The sequence below is a fragment of the Leptonychotes weddellii genome, chromosome 15 (assembly GCF_054177405.1).
Source record: "Leptonychotes weddellii isolate Sample4059 chromosome 15, ASM5417740v2, whole genome shotgun sequence".
Lineage (NCBI taxonomy): Eukaryota > Metazoa > Chordata > Mammalia > Carnivora > Phocidae > Leptonychotes > Leptonychotes weddellii.
Genome location: NC_138383.1, coordinates 36,290,586 through 36,313,042, shown reverse-complemented (window position 1 = coordinate 36,313,042; position 22,457 = coordinate 36,290,586). Strand labels below are relative to the sequence as shown.

General features: G+C 38.3%; 1 protein-coding gene across 1 annotated transcript in view; it reads right to left on the bottom strand.

Annotated features, from left to right (window-relative positions):
* Positions 1–9,077: 9,077 nt before the first annotated feature.
* The window catches only part of NLK (nemo like kinase), a 167,823-nt gene continuing 154,443 nt past the window's right edge, over positions 9,078–22,457 (bottom strand). Inside the window, exons 8-11 of the mRNA XM_081805422.1 lie at positions 21,236–21,322; positions 14,333–14,531; positions 13,333–13,426; positions 9,078–10,874 (exon numbers count right to left, since the gene is read on the bottom strand). Of these exons, the coding sequence (XP_081661548.1) occupies positions 10,820–10,874; positions 13,333–13,426; positions 14,333–14,531; positions 21,236–21,322 (435 nt within the window). The 3' untranslated portion in view covers positions 9,078–10,819. The remainder of the gene's footprint in view (positions 10,875–13,332; positions 13,427–14,332; positions 14,532–21,235; positions 21,323–22,457) is intronic.

The window sequence follows — 22,457 nt, the reverse complement described above, 5'->3', positions numbered from 1 at the left end:
GGAGAAGCAGACTCCCCGCCAGCAGGGAGCCCGATGCGGGACTCGATCCCGGGACTCCAGGATCATGACCTGAGCCGAAGGCAGTCGCTTAACCAACTGAGCCACCCAGGCACCCTTTTCTCTTAATATTTTAAAGCATAATCATTTTGTATTCTGCATCTTGTACTTCCAGTATCTTTACTACTTAGTTTTTAATAGCCACTCATGTATAGTGGCTTACTTCCTTGTTTTGTTACTTTGGGTTGTGAACTCAAATTTGGGTGGGTTTTATCTACTGGAACCGTTCTGAGGTTTCAGTTAAGTATGCATCCCCAAAAGAGCACCTATGCTTGCTTTTGCCAGGCACCCCAGGGCACTATTAACTGAGAGCCACTTTAATATTCTGATTTGCATTCCCGAGGCTTCCATGGTAGCATAAATCTGAACTCTAAATCATGTGTATGGGTAAACTTGTGGTTTAGTATTCTTGTGGAAGTCTACTTTCCTACCAAGAGCTAAGGTTGTAACAGACACATTTCCTTGTGGCAGGCCGGACTTTGTTTTTTTTCCTTTCACTGAGGGAGTAGCTCTTTGAATATTTCAGCTATATGTGGGAATCTGATTTTTAATTCCGTATCTTGCTCAAGGTTTTATCTCCTGTCTCCCATGTAGTTACTAGCCAAGATTCTAATGTGTTTCTTTGAGTTTGTTTCTTCCTCTGAAAGAAGGGGCTAATAACAGTACCCACATTATGGGATTGTTGTACAGTTAGTATTTGTATGGTACTTAAAGGAGGGCCTGGCATATTATAATCAGTTGATAAATATTAGCTTTAGTGTTAGCTGCTATATTTTTTACCAGTTGGCAAATGGCCTTAGGGAAGCAGTGGCCCCTTAAAGATTTGGTCCTTAAAGATTTCCCTCTTTCTGTAAGCTTGCCTATTTACTGTTATATTTCATCAAGAATTCCTAGGTGTTTAATAGAGCTTGTTTTTTAGAATATCAGATCATCTATATTGCTGGAAATAAAAATATTTTTGCTGTACTTAAACAGACACATGAATACAACTGGTCGCAAAACTCAGCTTCACCTGATTCTTGATAGTTAGCTGAGAACATGGGTATTAAAGATGTGGTCATTCTATTGGCCTTTATTTGCCATATGCATGATGATGTATGTGAAGACATGTTAATTTTTAAGGCCCTTGTTGGTAAAATAACTGAAAAACTCCTGAATGATACGAGTTTTGGCAAACACGATGGAATGAAAAAAGGTAGAGAAAAAGGAGTAGATAGGGCCACATCTGAACTTGTCAAGTTAAGAGTTTATACAACTAAATGCCTCAGTGTGTTTAGTGAGATGGAAAATGGTTAGTTAAGAAAAAAAATGTGGCTTGAATACTTGTCTTTTAAGAAAATCTGTAAAAATAAAAAATGATTTAAAGGACATGTACTACTATATATATGAGCAATGGCTTACCTGGAGGGAAAATTGGGTTAGTTGGTTCTACCCTGAATTATTTGTCCTCATGGAAAACAATGTCATGACAAAGAATAAAAACATGGACAAGGGGCAATTAATTCAAGTTATTCATTGTTTACCTTCATAATAAAATAGTGGCTCAAATTAAAAGCATTAGCTCTGTGTGTGTTCATGTGGAACAATCTCCACATATATCACATGGAAAAAGGCAAGATGCAAGAGAGTGTGCAGATTATGCTATCATTCCTATAAAAATACATAAGCTTGATTATGCAGAGTACCTCTGGATACTCTGGAATGATCCACAGACACTGGAAATGGTGGTTTGACTTTAGGGAGAATGATTCCCTTTTTACTGTCGTTTTGTAGGTTGTACCATGTGAATGTAATACTAAGACACACACACAACCAATATCGTTTTTAAAAGGAACCCACAGTATTGTCTGTACAAGATTTTTCTTCTCAGGGTGCCTGGGGGGCTCAGTTGTTAAGCGTTCGGCTCAGGTCATGATCCCAGGTCCTGGGATCAAGCCCTGCATCGCGCTCCCCGCTCCGCAGGAAGCCTGCTTCTCCCTCTCCCACTCCTCCCTCCTTGTGTTCCCTCTCTCCCTATGTCTCTCTCTGTCAAATAAATAAATAAAATCTTTAAAAAAAAAAAAAAGATTTTTCTCCTCAAGGATAAGCATTCTCAAAGACTCTAAAGCTGTTCATTCTTTTTTTTAATTTTATTTTATTATGTTATGTTAATCACCATATATTACATCATTAGTTTTTGATGTAGTGTTCCATGATTCATTGTTTGCGTATAATACCCAGTGCTCCATTCAATACGTGCCCTCTTTAAAGCTGTTCATTCTTAAAAACCATGATATAGTTACTGCAATTAAGACCTGGATGAAGATAAGTTGGCTGTGAGGATGATGAGCTCTAAAAAATCAAAAGTGTTATTATCAAAATAAAATTTCAAATAAATCCATCTTTCTTTAGATTATCTTTGATGAGTATTTCCCCGACACATGAGGAAACTGACCACTGGATCGCAGACCTCTGAAGTCTGCTACCTAACATAGATGCTGACCTCATAGCAAGAAGGTCTACTTGTTAAAAGCTCTACCAACAGCAATTTACCACGTTTTCCCAAAATTCTGGGCATTGTTCATTTACTGATAAAGTCACTTAAAAATGTAGGGAGAACAATTATACACCAACAAACCAGACAACCTAAAAAAAAATTTGGGGGGCGCCTGGGTGGCTCAGTTGGTTAAGCAACTGCCTTCGGCTCAGGTCATGATATTGGAGTCCCGGGATCGAGTCCCACATCAGGCTTCCTGCTCAGCGGGGAGTCTGCTTCTCCCTCTGATCCTCCCCCTCTCATGCTCTCTGTCTCCCATTCTCTCTCTCAGATAAATAAATAAATTAAAAAAATCTTAAAAAAAAGATACTAGTTAAAAAATTTGGATAAATTCCTAGAAACAGGGACACCTGGGTGGCTCAGTTAAGTGTCTGCCTTGGGCTCAGGTCATGATCCCAGGGTCCTGGGATCAAGTCCTGCATCGGGCTCCTTGTTCAGCGGGGAGCCTGCTTCTCCCTCTGCCTGCCACTCCCCCTGCTTGAACTCTCTCTCTGACAAATAAATAAAATCTTAAAAATAAAATTCCTAGAGGGTTGCTGGAGGGGAGGGAGGTGGAGAGATGGGGTAACTGGGTGATGGACATTAAGGAGGGCATGTGATGTAAATGTGCACTGGATATTATATAAGACTGATGAATCACTAACCTCTACCTCTGAAACCAATAATACATTATATGTTAATTAAAATTCCTAGAAACATACAATCTGCCAAGATTGTTTTATGAACAAATAGAAAATGTGAATAGATGGATTAGTAGTAAGGAGGATGGAGCAGTAACAAAAAATCTCCCAACAAACAAAGTCCAGGACCAGGCAGCTTCACTGGAGAATTCTGCCACACACTCAAATTTAATACTGATCTTTCTCAAACTCCTCAAAAAAACTGAAGAGGAGGGAAAGATTCTAAACACATGTTACAAGGCCAGCATTACCCTTACACCAAAACCAGACAAGGACACCACAAAAAAAGAAAATTACAGACCAATATCCTTGATGAACATAGATACAAAAATCATCAACAAAATATTAGCAATCCAAGTCCAAAAATACATTAAAAGGATCATGTACCATGATCAAGTGGGATGCAAGGATGGTTCAACACCTGCAAATCAATGATATCCCACATTAACAAAAGAAAAATCATATGATCTCAATAGATGCAGAAAAAGCATTTGACAAAATTCAACATCTATTTATAATAAAAACTCTCAACAGAGTGGGTATAGAGGGAATGTACCTCATAAGAAAGTGTTACATATGAGGATCATATAGCTAACATCATACTCAATGGTGAAAACTGAAAACTTTTCCTCTATGATCAAGAACAAGACGAGGATGCCACTTTTATTCAACATAGTATTGGAAGTCCTAGCCATGGCAATTAGGTAAGAAAAAGAAATAAAAGTTATCCAAATTGGAAAGGAAGAAGTAAAACTGCCACTATCTATAGATGACATGAATATATATACATACATATGTATAGGTATGTATGTATAAAGAGATATATATATGTATGTATAAAGAATCTACCAAAAATACAATTAGAATAACAATTATTTAGTTGTAGGAGACAAAATCAATATACAGATAGCTGTGGCATTTTTTTAAAAAAGGTTTTTATTTGACAAGAGAGACAGCACAAGCAGGGGAAGTGGGAGAGGGAGAAGCAACCTGAGCCAAAGGCAGATGCTTAACCGACTGAGCCACCCAGGTGCCCCTATCTGTGGCATTTTTATACACCAATAACAAGACTCAGAAAGAGAAATTAAGAAAACAATACCAGGGCATCTGGCTGGCTCAGTGGGTACAGCATGCAACTTGATCTCGGGGTTGTTAAGTTCGAGCCCTGCACTGGGTGTAGAGATTAGTTAAAAAAATAAAAACTTTAAAAAAGAATGACAATACCATTTACAATTGCATCAAAAAGAATAAATTACCTAGGAATAAATTAAACCAAGGAAGTGAAAGACTTGTGTCAAGAGGACACAAACAGATGGAAAGATATTCTGTGTCCATAGATCAGAAAAATCAATTTTGTTAAAATGTCCATAATACCCAAAGCAATCTACAGATTCAATGCAATACCTATCAAAATTCCAATGGCCTACTTCACAGAACTAAAATAATTCTAAAATGTGTATGGAACCACAAAAGATCCTGAATAGCCAAAGCAATCTTGAGAAAGAACAATAAAGTTGGAGGTATCAGGCTCCCTGATTTAAAACTATACTACAAAGCTATAGTAATCAAAACAGTATGGTATTTGTACAGAAACAGACACTGAGATCAATGGAACATAATCAAGAGCCTAGAAATAAACTCACACATACATGGACAATTAATCTATGATAAAGGAGCCAAGAACATATAATGACAAAAGGATAGTCTCTTCAATACAATGCTGGGAAAACTGTACAGCCACATGCAAAAGAATGAAACTAGACTACTATCTTACACCAGATACAAAAATTAACTCAAAATTGATTAAAGACTTGAATCTAAGACCTGAAACCATAAAATTCCGAGAAGAGAACACAGGTGGTAAACTCTTTGACATTGGTTTTAGCAGCATCTTTGTGCATCAGACTCCAAAGGCAAGGGAAACTAAAGCAAAAATAAATTAAAACACTTCTGCACAGGAACCATCATCAAAACAAAAAGGCAATCTACTGAATAGAAGATATTTACAAACCAGTTATGTGATAAGGGGTTAACAGCTGAAATATACAAGGACTCATACAACTCAACAGAAAAACAATGCAATTAAAAAATTGGCAGAGGATCTGAAAGGCACATGAAAAGTTGTTCAACATCAGTAATTATTAGGGAAATGCAAATCAAAACCACAATGAGGTATCACCTCACATCTATTAGAATGGCTATTATTAAAAAAAAAACACAACAGAAATAAGTGTTGGAATGGATGTGGGGAAAAGGAAACCCTTGTACATTTTTGGTGGGATTGTAAATTTGTGCAACTACTATTGAAAATACTATGGAGAGTCCTCAAAAAATTAAGAACTACCACATGACCCAGCTATTCCACTTCTAGGTATTTACCTGACAAATACGAAAACACTAATTTGAAAAGATATATGCACTCCTATGTTCATTGCAGCAGCATTTACAATAGCCAAGATATAGAAACAACCTAAGTGTCCACAGATAGATGGATCAAGATGATGTGGTATATTTATACAATGGAATACTACTCAGCCATAAAAAAAGAATGAAATCTTGCAATTTGTGACATGGATAGACCTTGAATGTATTACGCTAAGCAAAGTAAGTCAGATGAAGACAAATGCCATATAATTTCACTCATGTGGAGTCTAAAAACAACAAAACAAAAACATACAGAGAACACACTAATGGTTAGGGGGTGGGTGAAATGCGTGAAGCGGGGCAACTGTACGGTGATGGATGGTAACTTCACTTTTGCTGGTGATCACTTTGTAGTGTATACAGATGTTGAATTATAGAGCTGTACACCTGACACATATATAAAAAATGTGTAGGCAAAATGTCATCACTTATGGGTTTGATTCTCAAAATATTTTAATCTTGAGAGACGAGAAACCAGATGTTAAGTTCAGCAAGTAGTAGCAGTCTCTTCCAATTCAGCCCTGATTTCCAAAATGGAAAACAAGATTCAATAGCCATCTAACTCATCAACTGGGAAAGTTTTATTTTTCTTTTATGGCACGTAATTTAGAACATTAAGATAAAAGAATATTAAAGAATGGAATGAAAAATGTGCATGAATTCTGGAGTGAAGATGGGAGTGAGGAGGACTCTGATTTCTGGCTTAAGTAACGGGGTGGATGGTGAAGCCCTGGCCCAGGATTTAGGGGAACGGAGCAGATGGAACACTGTAGCCTGAGCCATTCTCTTGCACCTCCCCTGCCAAAAAAGGAAAACCTGGTGCCATGGTGCCAAGAGTACCACTCTGGCACAGGTCCTAACCTACTGTGAAGAGAGGGTGCTATAGCCTGGGCCAACTCCCAACTCTGTCCCTCTTGCCCCCAAACATACAATTCCTTTCTCTTCCACAATTACTCATTATATGCTAAGGATGGCCCTAGTCTGGGAAGGGGGAAAAAAGAACCAGTATGGAAAAGTGAGAAGGATTTAATAATAAAGTTGTGTGGGAAACATTATTAATTTCAGTTTTTGACATGTCTGAGATGCCTATAAGATAACCAAGTGGAAATTTCTAATAGGCACCTTGCAGAAAAATCTGGGTATATAGTAAGAGATTTGGGTTCATTCTCTTATGCTCATTGAGGGCAGATGAGGTCACAAGATGAGAGTAGCCAACAGTGAATCGCAATCTTAGCTGGACATTGGAATCAACTGGAGATCTTAAAAACCAGAAAAAAGACAACACAAAACTGATGCCTGACCTGTCTCCAGAGAGATTCTGATTTAACTGGTCTGAGGTGCAGCCTATGCATTGGAATTCCTGATAGTTCTCCAGGTGATTCTACCAAGAAGCCAAGTCAAGAACCTGTGGCTTTAGAGCATGAAGAGAAGCCAGGATTCAGGATTGATCCCTAGCTCCCAGGGAACACAACATTGTGAAGATTAAGCAGAGGAAGGAGCCTGTATAGGAGACTGTGGCCCCTAAGAAGGGAGAAAAACAGTGGTGTTACGGAAGCCAAGGAAAGACCATTTAAGGAAGAAGAGGAGCCTCAAAGTTCTCTTTTACTACCCATGCTGTTTAGACGTTCCTGAGAGCATAGTAGGAAACAGCTCCCCCAAAGTGGCCTTTATTTCAAATTTCATGCAAATGTCATATTCTGTTCTTTAAGAGTAGTATTTTAAATGATATACCATAGAAGAAAAACAAAATAAAAATTCCAAACCTTATGAACTATCACAAGACACTACCCTCCATCTTCTGGGTCCTTATACCTAAAGTGCAAACAAATTGCAGCTGATGAGAGCCCTGACTTACTGGTCCATACTGATTCCACTGGCTGTAGAAATTCCACATTTTTGCAATTATCAACAATTAAAAAAACCCAAAAAACAAAAAACGAGGCATACATCCCTTGGTTAGCTGAGCAGGTTTCAGTGGGAATAGGTCAATATATTTTCTCTAGTATTTATCAGTAAAGAATTTGTTGTAGAGGCGCCTGGGTGACTCAGTCGTTAAGCATCTGCCTTCCACTCAGGTCATGATCCCAGGGTCCTGGGATCGAGCCCCACATCGGGCTTCCCCTTGCTGTGTTCCCTCTCTTGCTATGTCTCTGTCAAATAAATAAAATCTTAAAAAAAAAAATTTGTTGTGCAATTTATAATTCTCTTGTAAGTGATGAAAACTAGTTTTTTTATTCAAGTACTATTGATATTAACAAGGTGTCCTTATAAGTAATTCTTGCACTCAGTAGGTATTCAAAAGTTTATTGGATGAACAAACTACTTTGTGTATGTGTATTAATTTATATGAGTTAGAACAGCCAATTCCCTCCATGTCAGGAAAAAAATACATTCATTTTGCTAAATCAAGGAAGGACGGGGGAAATACATACCATCTACAAACTCAAGAGTCATGTTGCCTTATCCGCCACAGGGAAGGTATTCTGAAGTTAGGCAGTCTGGTGTCAGGTCATAATTATACCACCATCCAACTGGGACTTCTCCCCACCACCCCCCCTTTAAAAAAGATTTTATTTGACAGAGAGAACAAGAGAGCACAAGCAGGGGGAGCAGCAGAGGGAGAGGGAGAAGCAGACTCCCTGCTGAGCAGGGAGCCCGATGCAGGACTCGATCCCAGGACCCTGGGATCATGACCTGAGCTGAAGGCAGATGCTCAGCTGACTGAGCCCCAGGCACCCCAGCTGGGACTTCTTCCTTCGCTGGAATTACCTTTGGGCTGCCAGGGGCAGGAGGCAGAAAGGAAAAGAAGGGTGAGGTCAAGTCCTTGGCAGTCTGTTTCATTCAGTTTATTTATTTAATGTTTTGGGCTCCAGTGTACTGAAATTTAATCTCACATGAAAATAAGGTTCTTTGCTCAAAAAAAAGCTTGAAAACCATTGGATTAGACACACTAAGGTCTGGGAAGACTTTCAAATTATATATATTTGACTCACAATATCTTTAATATTACTTAACTAAGTTTTTGATATATTTTTGGCAATGTAAAGTTTCTGGGAAGAATTTTAAAAACCACAACTAATTTCCTCAAAGATCAAAATAAAAATATAAATAGGAAATGTCTTAAAACTGCAAAATCAGGAATAAAAGCTGTGCTGAAGGGCGCCTGGGTGGCTCAGTTGGTTAAGCGACTGCCTTCGGCTCAGGTCATGATCCTGGAGTCCCGGGATCGAGTCCCGCATCGGGCTCCCTGCTCGGCGGGGAGCCTGCTTCTCCCTCTGACCCTCCCCCCTCTCATGTGCTCTCTCAAATAAATAAATAAAAAAAAGCTGTGCTGAAGAGAAAACAAAGGAAAAGAATTTAAAGAAAACAGATGACACATCTTTTTCAAATGTCACATTTAATGTTTTCACCACTGTACTTCAAATCTACATTGTACAAAGTGACCAGTAAGTGTGCCACGGTAATTGACCAACCTCTGAGATTGTACCTTTCACACCAGTGTCTTCTTGGGCTCTTTTGATACTAAACACGTTTCTCATTCAAGTGAATTGAAATGCTTCAGTTGGGTTGATTCTCAGGAGCCTCATAAAAAAAAAACAAAGATATTGCACCATCTTTGTTTAGTAATTCAATGTTTGTTTCTTTCACAGCAAATAATTACTTCATTGAAGTTAAAACTTCCAAACATAACTTATTAATAGTCTTCAAATTCAGCTCAGATCACTCAAGATGAAAATACTCTGCTAAATACAGATAACTTACAATAACTTTAACAGTTAATTGTCCATAACACACACCAAGGTTTTTTCCTAGACCAATTTTAAGACGATCCATTAGTATTCCTTGTACAGGTGAAAAACGATCTTCAATTTTCTTGTCTTTTTATTTTTAATATAAAAGTTGGAAGGGACATTCAAGTTTCAAGTCTCCACATTGAACTTAAAAAAAAAAAAATAGTCATCATCAGCATGTGGAGGTAAACAAGCCAAGTTGTATAACTCCAGGAGGTAGAGGCCTTCAATTTGTATTCATATATACATATGCACAGAAGAATTCAGTGTTCCAACAGAAAAAAGAATTTGTCAAAAAGTAATAAGTTATTTACTACTGTGACATTTCAAGACTCCCACAGCTTTGCCTAAGGACACAAACACATTTGACATAATTCCCTATGTGCCTTTTTTTGTGGCTTTAAAGTTTTTAAAAATTTGTTTTTGTCTTTATTTATTTATTTTTTTTACTGTCCAGTGCAGGAAAAGTCTCACAAAATTTCACAGACCTAAAATGTGCAAGCTAGTTCTCTCTCTATACAGCAATATTGGGATTCTTTTGAAATTAGCCCAGAAATGAATTATTTACACACATGAAAGATGCATGCTTGGGGGGTTCTTTTATGTAAGAAAGAGCAGAAAAACTTCTAATAAAAATAGATTAAATATATATATATATATTTATACTGGGTAAGGAAAACAGAAGTTTAGTCTCTCCTAGTCACAAACTCATTCTCTCTACCCACAACATTGGATTTTAGACAGCACACATCACCGTCACAGCTCTAATGAGAAGCTAATTATAGGGCTTGATCATTAGGTGGCATGCCCCACCCCCACCCCCCAGGTGCAGCCACGATCCCCTCATGTGGCTCCATGATTGGTCGCAGGCAAGGTTTCTAGATTCTTTTGTTTTAGAAAACCCCAAATTTTCAGGAATGGCTCAAATATCAAAATGTACGACTGTCCGTGTGTGTGTGTGTGTGTGTGTGTGAACAATCTCACTTCATTTTAAAAAAAGAAAAAGAAAACAAAACAAAAACACAAAACCCCCAAATCCCGATTTGGTTCAATTCTTTTTTGTTCTGAGGTGAGCCATAACAGCTGCACTAAATTCATAAAACATGTGCAACTCTGGGTAAAATATTTTTCTTCTAAAAGCACAACCACTTTACAAGATTAAAAGTCTAGTAACATTTCTAAATATTATTCATATCATACAAGTAGTGGTTGTTAATTTAAAACTTCATTAGTAAAATTACAGTACAAGCATGATTAACCTCCAGAATTGCAAATCCCAGACTCCAGTGGAAAGCTACATTACATCTTCAGTAGTACAATATCGTCCACCGTCACTCCCACACCAGAGGAGATGGGGGCATCTCAGATGGCTGGGCAACAGTGGAACTGGAAAAAAATAGAGACATGGTGAAACCAGCTGTGACACCACAAAGGGCAAGAGGGCGAGTCAATGCTGCATGTTTTCCTCTCTTCCTTTAAAAAAATTATAAAGTCCATTTCTGGATTTTTATTTAACTTCTCTAAAGCTACGTTTGTTCCAAATTGTTCATTCAAGAATCTGTATCTATAAGTGAGGCAACAGTGATGGGCTTGAAGACGACAAATCATTTACTCGCCGTGGGATGCCGAGCAAATCCCCTCATCTTTCCTCTTTTGGAAAGGGATGATGCCTGCCAACCACCTCATAGGACATTGTGATGAATACACGAGATAATGTAGGTAAAGTGTCTTCCACCATGTCTACTTTGTAATATAAAGTAAGTGGTAGGTATTATAAAAAATAATGTCTATAATCAACCAGGAAAATAACCTTAAGGGATGTAGAATTATCCATTTAAAAATAGCCTCTCAAAATACAGTGACTTTAAGTGGGAACCTATGTGAATGAGCCTTATAAATAAGCACTCTTTTATCAATGAGTTCAGTAGTAATGGATAATCATTTGGCATTTGTTATCCACAGATCGGTTTTCTCAGTTATTTCACATATCTGTCTAATTTTGCTAACTAGATTATAAACTTGAGGGTGTGTGTATAACCACTTTGCTTTGGGATAATGAATAACCTGCACCTGAAAGGTATTAAAACACATGACTGACTGGGTCACTGATTCTTAGGGGAAAATAATAAATTAATTTTAAACCACAGAAAAGTAAAAATGCAACCTAATTCCTTCTTTCCACAGAAAAATACATGGAAGAAATGAAAGTCACCCCTGATTTAAAAAATTCTAAACAAAAATTCTTTAAAAAAATTTTTCTTTTTTTAAGATTTTATTTATTTGACAGAGAGAGACACAGCGAGAGAGGGAACACAAGCAGGGGGGAGTGGGAGAGGAAGAAGCAGGCTCCCCAGGACCCTGGGATCATGACCTGAGCCGAAGGCAGATGCTTAATGACTGAGCCACCCAGGCGCCCCTAAACAAAAATTCTTGACTTTGCTTTAATAAATGTAATCAACTTCAACACCAGGTCAAGGCCAATTAAAAGGGAAGCAAGGAGGAGAGGGGAAAGGGAGAGGCAGAAAGGCAGGTGGGGAAGAAAGGAGGAAGACTGTGGTCTCTCAGATCTAAATCCACCCTTCTCTGTCCTGCTTTGTGATACTGGAGCCAGACCTTACTCAGTTATCCTTTGCCACCCAGCTTATGCTGGAAGGACACTGCAAGGCCACAGCATCAGGAAGCAGTTTCTCTTCCTGCTTCTGGTGTGGTTTTTTTGACGTGGAAGGCCCAGTTTTGTTCTACCCAAACTTTCTGGCAAGTTTCTCTGCAACCCAGCAGGTGTCTCTGGACCAGTTCTGCCCACACCTTTTGCAAAGTTTCTTCACCACCCTCAAGCTGTGTGTGTTCTTGTGGCAGTCATATCCTCTACAAAGAGGTCCAAATTTTATAAGCCCTGGGTGGTGGGCCCTCCTCCAAATTTTAATTTCTTCCTTGTTCACTCTTCCTTAGTCTGGAGGGAGTACCTGCTTTCTGCACTGGCTACTTTGGGACCCTCCAGAATCTTCTTATGCACCTTTTAGAGTTAACCATCTTTTCCTAGTTAATGCTTCTCACTATTAAATTTTCCCTGTCCACATTACTGGGTGTGGTTTCTTTCACCTGGCTGGACCTTAATTGATGCAAGGATTAGGGAAAAAGACACTGAGAAGGAAAGGACAGAGAGAGAGAGACAAAGAGAACGAGGCTTGTCGGGTTCCAAAGCAGCTATGAAGCTCTTTCAACAAAACTCTAGACAGGATACACCAGCACTATACCTATAAAATCACCTTGCTTGCAGTTATTATTAAGGTGGTGGGGATGGTAGTGGGAGCCAAGATAACCATGTCTACGTCGAGGGCAGCGGCCGCCACGCTGCTGCTGCGGGAGGGTCCCTAGCATGTGCTCGATCAGGCAGTACAGTGGTCATCTGCGAACAAAACTGCCAAAGCACCAACCCTAATCAACCACCGTGAAGTGGCGTCAGTGTAAAAACAAATGCTTACATTTTTTTTTTAAGATTTTATTTATTTGCGAGAGAGAGAATGAGGGACAGAGAGCGTGAGAGGGAGGAGGGTCAGAGGGAGAAGCAGACTCCCTGCTGAGCAGGGAGCCCGATGCGGGACTCGATCCCGGGACTCCAGGATCATGACCTGAGCCGAAGGCAGTCGCTTAACCAACGGAGCCACCCAGGTGCCCAAATGCTTACATTTTTAATTTGCTTTTGACTAAAGCCAAAACTCGTAGAGGAAACCTTCTTTTTGTCTATATTATCTAATCTAAATAAAAACAGAAATATGCTAAATAACTAAATCACAATGGCAACCTTTCAATAACAAGAAAGTAAGAATTACATATATATAGTTACCTAATAAAGCTCTTAAAAGCAGCAGACTGCGGGTTGATGCAGAGAGGCACTCTGTTTCCTTTCTGCTGTTCCAAAATGAACTGGTGAATAATTTCTGTGGAGAAAACAAACATCATACAATCCATGCCAATCTGCAGGCCTGGGAACAGCGGATTCTCAGCTAACTGGCCAGCATCTGAACAGCATTTCCTATTAGTTCAGTTAGATCAAACACACAGATCATGTATCAGGCAGGATCCAGTGGAACTTTCCTGAAACCAAAATGACAGTGGCTGCTAAACACAGGCAACCTCCATACCCCGCTGACCAAGTGGTGTTATACGGGTTTGAAACTCCATCCGTGGGAGGAGTAAAATGGTCTATAAATTTGAGGGTGATTCCACAGAGTTGGCATTATGAATGAATCTTCTAGGTTGCTGGTATTTATTGCTCTTTTGAAAATCACTGAAAAAAACCCTGCAGTTGTTTAGGCACATAGTTTTGGCTGTTTACCTCAGGGACTACTCCTCTAAAACATCCTAAAATGTCTAAAATCATTCAGAATTTTGGATGTCATTAACCTCCATCCCCACCCCAATAGGAGATCGTGTCAGGGAATTTTGAGTAGACTATCAGAAATTCCCCTCTCTTGTGACCATTCAAGGAATGATTCCCTCAGTGGGTGTTTATATCCTTTGTATAATTTGCATGTTTATATATAAAAAAGTCCAATATGTTTCATTCAGTGAAATCACACTGAGTGAATACATATTATCTACTTTGAGTCACACTCACTAAATAAGTCAGCCTGACCTTCCACTGGATGCAATATTAAATCAGTGTTTTTATAACACACATAGCTTTCTTGGCATATATGCCCTGGACAAAAAGCTATATGCAAGGTTGTAAAATAAACATATGGAGGAACTTTGGTCACCATCTAGATTCAGCTTTTCACAGCCACATAATGGAAAATGTTATTATTCATCCTGCCTGGCCGAGGGCCAAAAAAGATACTCACCTTTAACCTGTCGAACAGAACTGAGGTTCTTCTCAAAAGTGTCATCAAATTTGGGATTGGTGATGGGCTCAAAGTCACTGGTATAAACTCTTCCAGTAGAGGTGGAAAAGCAACATTTACACATACACGTGTGATATCGTAGTCGCCCTTCATCTAGGTAGGGGTGGGCTAAGGCATCCTTAGCGGATATTCTTTTGGACTGAAATCAAATTTAGAGACCAGCACATCAACACCACAGATAAACATGACTGTCCACAAAGGATCTTTCATAAGACACAGTAACTGCTTTTCACAGCTTATCCTTAGTCTGTAGTGTATCTTGTATAAAGAGGAATGTCTGAATGTAGAGGCAGGTAATGCAGCAGCAGAGGGAGTATATAACGTAGGACAACCAACCACCTGACACCACCAGAAAGCACTTAGACGTGACTCTGCTAAGATCCTGAAGAGTTCCTACCTTGAAATAGATATATGCATGGTCAAAAAATGGCAAATACCATGACATTTAAATATGCAATGCTTTGGAGGGGTAAGTTTACATTTTAAATAACAGTTTTATTTTCTAAATATGTTTCAGCATTTGGTAGAGATGTGATCACAGTGGCAATTTTACAAACTTTTATTCTCTTAGAATGCCAACTGAACTTAGGGCAAAAGCCTATGGGTAACTGCTCAGGTTAGGCAGCAGATAAGGTCTGAATGCCATGTTTTGACAGCCAGCACCATCCGAATATCGGTGGCCTGTGGTTTTCTAGCACTTCAGATCAGAATACTTAATGTAGTAGTTTCAGGTTTACATAAATCATAAACTCATTTCTCCATTAAAAAAAATCTGCTCGGGGCGCCTGGGTGGCTCAGTCGTTAAGTGTCTGCCTTTGGCTCAGGTCATGATCCCAGGGTCCTGGGTTCGAACCCCACATCGGGCTCCCTGCTCGGCGGGAAGCCTGCTTCTCCCTCTCCCCCTCCCCCTGCTTGTGTTCCCTCTCTCGCTGTGTCTCTCTCTGCCACATAAATAAATAAAATCTTAAAAAAAAAAAAATCTCCTCTTTTTAGCTTAGTGGACATATAAGTACATTTTAAAGTGTTTAAGGATGGACTCAGTACAAGTAGAACAAGAATGGAAACTCTGCCCCTTTTCCAGTATAATCAAGCACTTCACATAACACAATTAAAAACAAAACCATTTGGTACTCAAACCAAAAATAACTGGATCATCCTGACTGGTTCTAGTCCCCCAAATAACAAAATGTTAAATATTTCCCATAAACCTGGTTTCCCTAAAAACACTTTTATCTCGGGGCGCCTGGGTGGCTCAGATGGTTAAGCGTCTGCCTTCGGCTCAGCTCATGATCCCGGTGTCCTGGGACCGAGCCCCACATCAGGCTCCCTGCTCAGCGGGGAGTCTGCTTCTCCCTCTCCCTCTGCCTGCCGCTTCCCCTGCTTGTGCTCTCTCTTTCTAATAAAAAATAAAAAATCTTTAAACAAAACAAAACAAAACAAAAAAACCACTTTTATCTAATTTTTTGCTATGCTGATGTTAAAAGGCATGTCATGACTTTTCAGGATATGATAATCACAAAAGAAAGCTGCTGTTTATCCACCATGAACAGATGACTATAAACTTGACAACCTCGGTTTTGTTTCTTTCACTACCTGTCATATGGTATATCTGGTGATCCAACCCTTCTGAAGCCTGACTCGCTGGCACTCTTAGAAGTAAGCTTCTTCTTTTTTTTCTAAATGGGTCCAGCTATTCCTGGAGGTTCCACTGGGATAAAGGTCTATTATCAGAACCAAAGGAAACAAGCTGGCTGACAGTACATTTTGCCTGGGACTGGGCCCCTTGGAGTACTCAGTGCCTCCGGCCGGTCTCATGTGAGGGACAGAGCTCCTTGGCTTTTGCACACTACAGCTGGGTCTTGGACAAATCTACTTCTGGTTCTGATTGAGCATGGCCAATCGTGCACACACTGGTGGCAGCAGTGGTTGAATCTGGAGTTTAAGTTTATCATCTGACCGTTAAGTCATTTCTGTCAGGTGACAGATGTGAGAAATTGGGTCTCTCTCAGAACCTGGTTTTCCTGTTAGTTTTTTTGTCTGTGGGTTCTGATATTTCCTAAAATTCCAGAATGCAGGGTTGGAAAGATTTTGGTGTTATCCCAACTACTGATAGCAAGCTCTGTGTTTGTTCATTCTGTGTGCACCAACATGGGGTCCTCTAAAGTACCTTACCTAAGAGAAGCCTTTGAACAAAAAGTAAATCAAATCCCTAGCATGCAATCAATGATCAACTTTCATTTTTCTAAACAAATTAATGTCTCTTTAGAACTTCTGAAACAAGGCTAAAGAAAGAAGACTGTCATTTTGTAATGGGTATGAACACTGAAAAGAAAAACTGCCTTACTAAATTGAGAAAGAGGGCGCCTGGGTGGCTCAGTTGGTTAAGCGACTGCCTTCGGCTCAGGTCATGATCCTGGAGTCCCGGGATCGAGTCCCACATCAGGCTCCCTGCTCAGCAGGGGGTCTGCTTCTCCCTCTGCCCTCTTCCCTCTCGTGCTCTCTGTCTCTCATTCTCTCTCTCTCAAATAAATAAATAAAAAAAAAATCTTTAAAAAAAAATAATAAATTGAGAAAGAGATCACAAAATTACTCAGATTTTCAATAATGTTCTTTGGAAGGACCTAGTGGTGCTTAATTATGTCCTATATATATATACATATGCACATATATGTGTGTGTGTATATATATATATATGTTTTAAGATTTATTTATTTATTTGAGAGAGCCAGAATGCACGCACGTGTGAGTGCAAGTTGGGAGAGGGGCAGAGAGAGAGAGGGAGAAGCAGACTCCCTGCCTGAGCAGGGGAGCCCAACACTGGGCTCGATCCCAGGACCTGAGCCGAAACCAAGAGTCAGACATGCAACTGACTGAGCCACCCAGGTGCCCCATGTCATATATATTCTTAATTACATATTGTACATACCTTGTTTAACTGATCAACATTTATAATAGATGTGGATACTTGTTTCTTGGATTTTGTTGCTTTATCAGAGTTGGCTCTTTTAGTTTTGAAGAACTGATGAAACTTTCCATTTTACAAATAAAAAATATTTCTAAGCAAACACATTGATGTACTTTGTATACTCCTGAAGGGAGTTAATATATCATGTTATGAGATCTCTTAAAAAGCAAATGGAGCAAACTCCTGTTCTAACTGGCTTTTAGAACCAATCAACACATTAAAGACATTTTACAAAGAAATGAAAAGATTTTTTTTTTTTAAAGATTTTATTTATTTATTTGACAGAGACTGCAAGAGAGGGAACACAAGCAGGCGGAGTGGGAGAGGGAGAAGCAGGCTTCCCACTGAGCAGGGAGCCTGATGTGGGGCTCGATCCCAGGACCCTGGGATCATGACCTGAGCCAAAGGCAGACACTTAACGACTGAGCCACCCAGTCGCCCCTGAAAAGATTTTTAAAACATTATTCTTCCTTAAGTATTAAATATGTTGGCTATTTAGAAATTTTTTCTTGCTAAGGTTGTAACTCATAGGGGCGCCTGGGTGGCTCAGTCAGTTAAGCATCTGACTCTTGATTTCGGCTTGGGTCATGATCTCAGGGTCCTGGGATTGAGCCCTGCATCAGGCTCTGCACTCAGTGTGGAGTCTGCTTGTCCTTCTTCCTCTGCTCCTCCCCCTGCTCTCTTTCTGTCTCTATCTCTCTCAAATAAATAAATAAATAAAATCTTAAAAAAAAAAAAGCTGTAACTCAAAGATTAAATAAAGCTTTAACCACGAATTAAAATAATACTCTTGGTTAGTAGGTTACAGAGTAAAAAGCAAAATATTTCTCTTAACTTAAAAGTTTTAATATCTGGTATATAATTGTATAAGATAAAGAGGTCATGTGATATTACTATGCAAGGTGACTCTGGACAAATCAGCTTGAGTTAATAGTTATAAAAATTTTAAAATATCTCTGTTTTCTTTCTGATCTTACTGCCATGTACAAATAATGCCACCACAATATTCTATAAGTTTTGGGTTTGTTTTCCCACAAAAAGCCTAATCATTTTGAATTTAGTTTTTTTTCTACTGATTTTGCTGGTCAGATAAACTAATATCCCTTTGTATAAGATTACAGAATTACAAAATTATGTGTTCAACTACGTTAGATGAATGATAATAGGTAATGTGTTTCTAAAAATAAATCAGTTTTAGAATGCTACAATTATAAGGACTTAATTTGTCAACTTAAATTTTAATCTGATTCTTAGTTAAACATTAAAACCTTGGTAATAATTAATTTGAGTTAATAAACAGTCTTTGGATACCTGGACAACATAATTTTAATATACAAAGGCTCTTCATTAATACATTATAGAGGAGCCATCAATAAACAGTTAAAAAAGATATGCAAATATCTTTGGGTAAAGTAATATGTATTTTTGTAAAGAGTATAAAAGAATATGTGATGATAGGAAGATGTATATGCAAAATAATAGATATATGTTTGGCAAGAGGAAAAAAAGTGAATAATTTTGTCTAACTTCCTCATGATTATTGTTGTGCTTTAAAAATATATTGCTTGTAACTATTCACTGCATTTAGATAAATTAAAGTCTCTGGAGGTTTGTTTAATGCCTTCACTATTTGAGTTAATAGTTAATTACATCTTTATAAACTGATTATTTATTACATCCCATCCTTTCTAATACTATTTGATAGTGTTACAATAAAAGAACCAGAGCCCTTTAAACTTATCCTCTAGTGGTTTCTGCTTTCTCCTTATATTTGCCTAAAGGCTTCTACTACAAGCTAAGGAATTAAATTTTCCATGAGAAACGTCACAAGAACCTCAGTAAAGGACTGTTACACCAGGTACTCCCAACTACTGAATTCAGGATACAAACTTACGGGTATAGCTGATATTACCAGCACAGACAACCATCACCTAGACTAAACCAAGTAACTGAGCCAGGATTTCCAGGAATGTGTCAGTCCAAGAGCAGACATGTGGCAGGAGACTGCTTAACCCAAGATCAATAAAGTAATTAAATAATTATCTCAGACTAACTGGACTAAATTAACTCAGACTAACTGATTTAATTATGGTTAATGTTCTATTTTTAATGGATATTTTTAAAAAACCTCATTTCTTCTTAATGTATCGCTAGCCTTCAATTTAACAGGTTAAATCAGAATGAAACACTCTTTAAAAATGGTATCTATTTCTAATTGAACCCTCAGAATTGGAAAGAAAAGAATCCTTAATATCAGTCAGAAACTAAAAAAGCATCAGGCCAATTTAAAATGATTCTGTAAATAAATAACATATATTGCTTGGCCTTGTCCTATAAGACAATGATAAAAATGGGTAAATATTACATGGGGTGCCTTAATGGAATTCTTTTTTTTAAATGACCATGTAGTTATTTGCATAGGTCCAGTAAGAATCTATCCTCTATTTTTTTTTTGAACCAGATAAATCTTACCTCCTTCTTATAGATAAATCTAATGTATAACTATGAGCACACCAAAAGTTTCGTTTTAATTAGGTGTGACAACCCCACTCTTAAGGAAAAAGGACATTTCATGTGTAGAACTGATGTCTAAAAAGCCTCTCATGCTTGGTATCCACTCTATGGCTTAGGAATTCCAGCCTTAGGGTTGTAAAGATTATGAACTCCTGGCAGGTCAGGATCATTAATAATCATGGGATCTCAGAGAAATAGGACACCTTATAGCTCTAAGTATTGCAAGTAAAAGTTGGTACAGGTGAATCACATGGTTCTTCTTCCCTAATCTTAACAGAATAAAGAGAGTAACATATTTCTGACACATAAAAGTAAAATTTAACCTCAGGGCCTTTATAATATCCTCTAGAGGCAGACAGAAATGACCTCTGAAGCCTGAAGTTCATGTGGTTCTAATTTTGTTAACCACAAAAGATATATTAAAAATATGTAAAAGGTCTTTATGTACGAACATCTCCTGTTGTATACATAGTTTAGCTATGTAGATAAACTTGCCAAATAAAACAAAAAATCAAACTAATGACACTAAATCACTAGCTCACTGAGCAAGTTATGTAGTTGAAACAGTCCTTAATGGTAGGAGCTTGACCACAAGGAGGGTATGGAAACAAGAAGCGCCACTCTGTTTTGCTTCCCATATCATGAGGCACCTCACATGTTGAAGCAAACAAATGGAAACCAAAAAATAAACACCAAATGAACAAAAAATTCACTCTGTCCCCTGAGATGTAGCTGTTTTCTCATTATGAACATACCAATGTAAACTTCATAAATGGTACTTCTGTGACTTTTTTCCCCTTTAAATACCTGTTGTGTTTTGTACTTGAGGACTTCCTTGTACTCTCGTCAAGTAAGATGTTCTTTTCTAAATGTTTTCATTTTTGAGTCTTCTTTGGCAATAGTTACCAGCACAGAGATGAATAATAAATAGTCTTTGGATGAACAGATAAATGAAGACCTGAACTTTGTCTCAGAAGAGTCAAGTCTAGAAATGGCATTTGATAAGGCTACCATCTCAACCACCAAATGAGTAAACAGTTCCTTATGCAATGTAATGGGCAGATTTTTTCCCAAGAATGTTAAAATTCTTTTCTCCTGATTTACCTTGGTGTCAAACTCTTTTTTCAAATCCTGAGAGAAATAAAGATGGTATAGTTCCCTATTTCTCTTCATCTAGATGTTTATGTGTTAATAATCAAACTTCTGTGCAATGAGTGAGCATGATGATACACATGAAACAGGACTGAAGTTTATTTTTGAAAAGTCATTCTTTACATTGCTCAGCTATTTAAAGCCAGGATGTTTTTCTTAGAACACATGTATTTTTAATTCATTAAAACAATATAAAAATAAACACTACTTACTGGATCAAAGACCAACATCCTGCAAAGGAGATGAACAGCTTCATGTGTAGCCTGGCTAGACAGGGTATAAAGTACAGGAAGAGATGGCTGTAAAAAATAAAGAATTAAAATATGTGAATCTTGTGTATATAGATATGGAATACAGCCAATTTACTACAGTATCCAGCTAAGATGTGTGCACATACATCTAACTTCAAAGGGAATGGGTATTCCCCTCATTAACCTATCTTCACAAGCAGCAACTGTCACTGACTTCTAGTAGAATATTTTATATTTCAGGATTACCTATTATAGGTTAGCTCACAAAGGAGTCTACAAAAAATGAAAGCTAATCCTGTAAATATGGTACTGCTTTTAGCCTTATACCTTATACCTTCCCTTCAGGCAAGAAGGGAAGACCAAACATGCCTGGAAGTGGGAGGCAAAAATATTTAAAACCATAGGCACATGCAAAGTCAAGCACGGAAACTGTGCAAAGGAAGTATGTGAACTCTGTCTTACAGGTCTGCCTACTTCCAACAAAGCCACATAGTAAAACCCAATAAGAATAGCAGCAAGGTGTCTCAGAATCATCAGGAGAGAATTATTCACCTTATAGAAGTTTTCTGTAGGATCAAGGACAAACAGAGATAAGATGAGATGAGGGCTCTAATTCACTAACTGATTAGATAAATCAACATGTCAGAATCCCAGTATCCTTAAGCACAGAAGGAGGTGGTTGGGCTAAATGATCTTTGAAGTTCACTTGAGTTCTAAAATTGTATGAAACTCGATAGGATTATGACAGCTAAAAAGCATTATGTGCATAGAACCCATTCACAATTGGCACTAAAATATTTGTTTGCAGATAGAGAAGTTATTTCTTGTTAAAAATATGTAAGTCTATGGTAGCCCTGAAATTATCTGTATTAGTCAAGGAGTGGCGTGTGGAGAGTGTGGAGAAGAGGTCTTAATTTACCTATTTTCCCTAAGAATTTCTTTATTGTGTAAAATGAAGTAATTTGATATTTTTTAAAGATTCTGATTCTTGGGGCACCTGGATGGCTCAGTCATTAAGCATCTGCCTTCAGCTATGGTCATGATCCCAGGGTCCTGGGATCGAGCCCCGCATTGGGCTCCCTGCTCCGAGGGAAGCCTGCTTCTCCCTCTCCCACTCCCCCTGCTTGTGTTCCCTCTGTCAAATAAATAAATAAAATCTTTTTTTTTTTTTTAAAGATTTTAT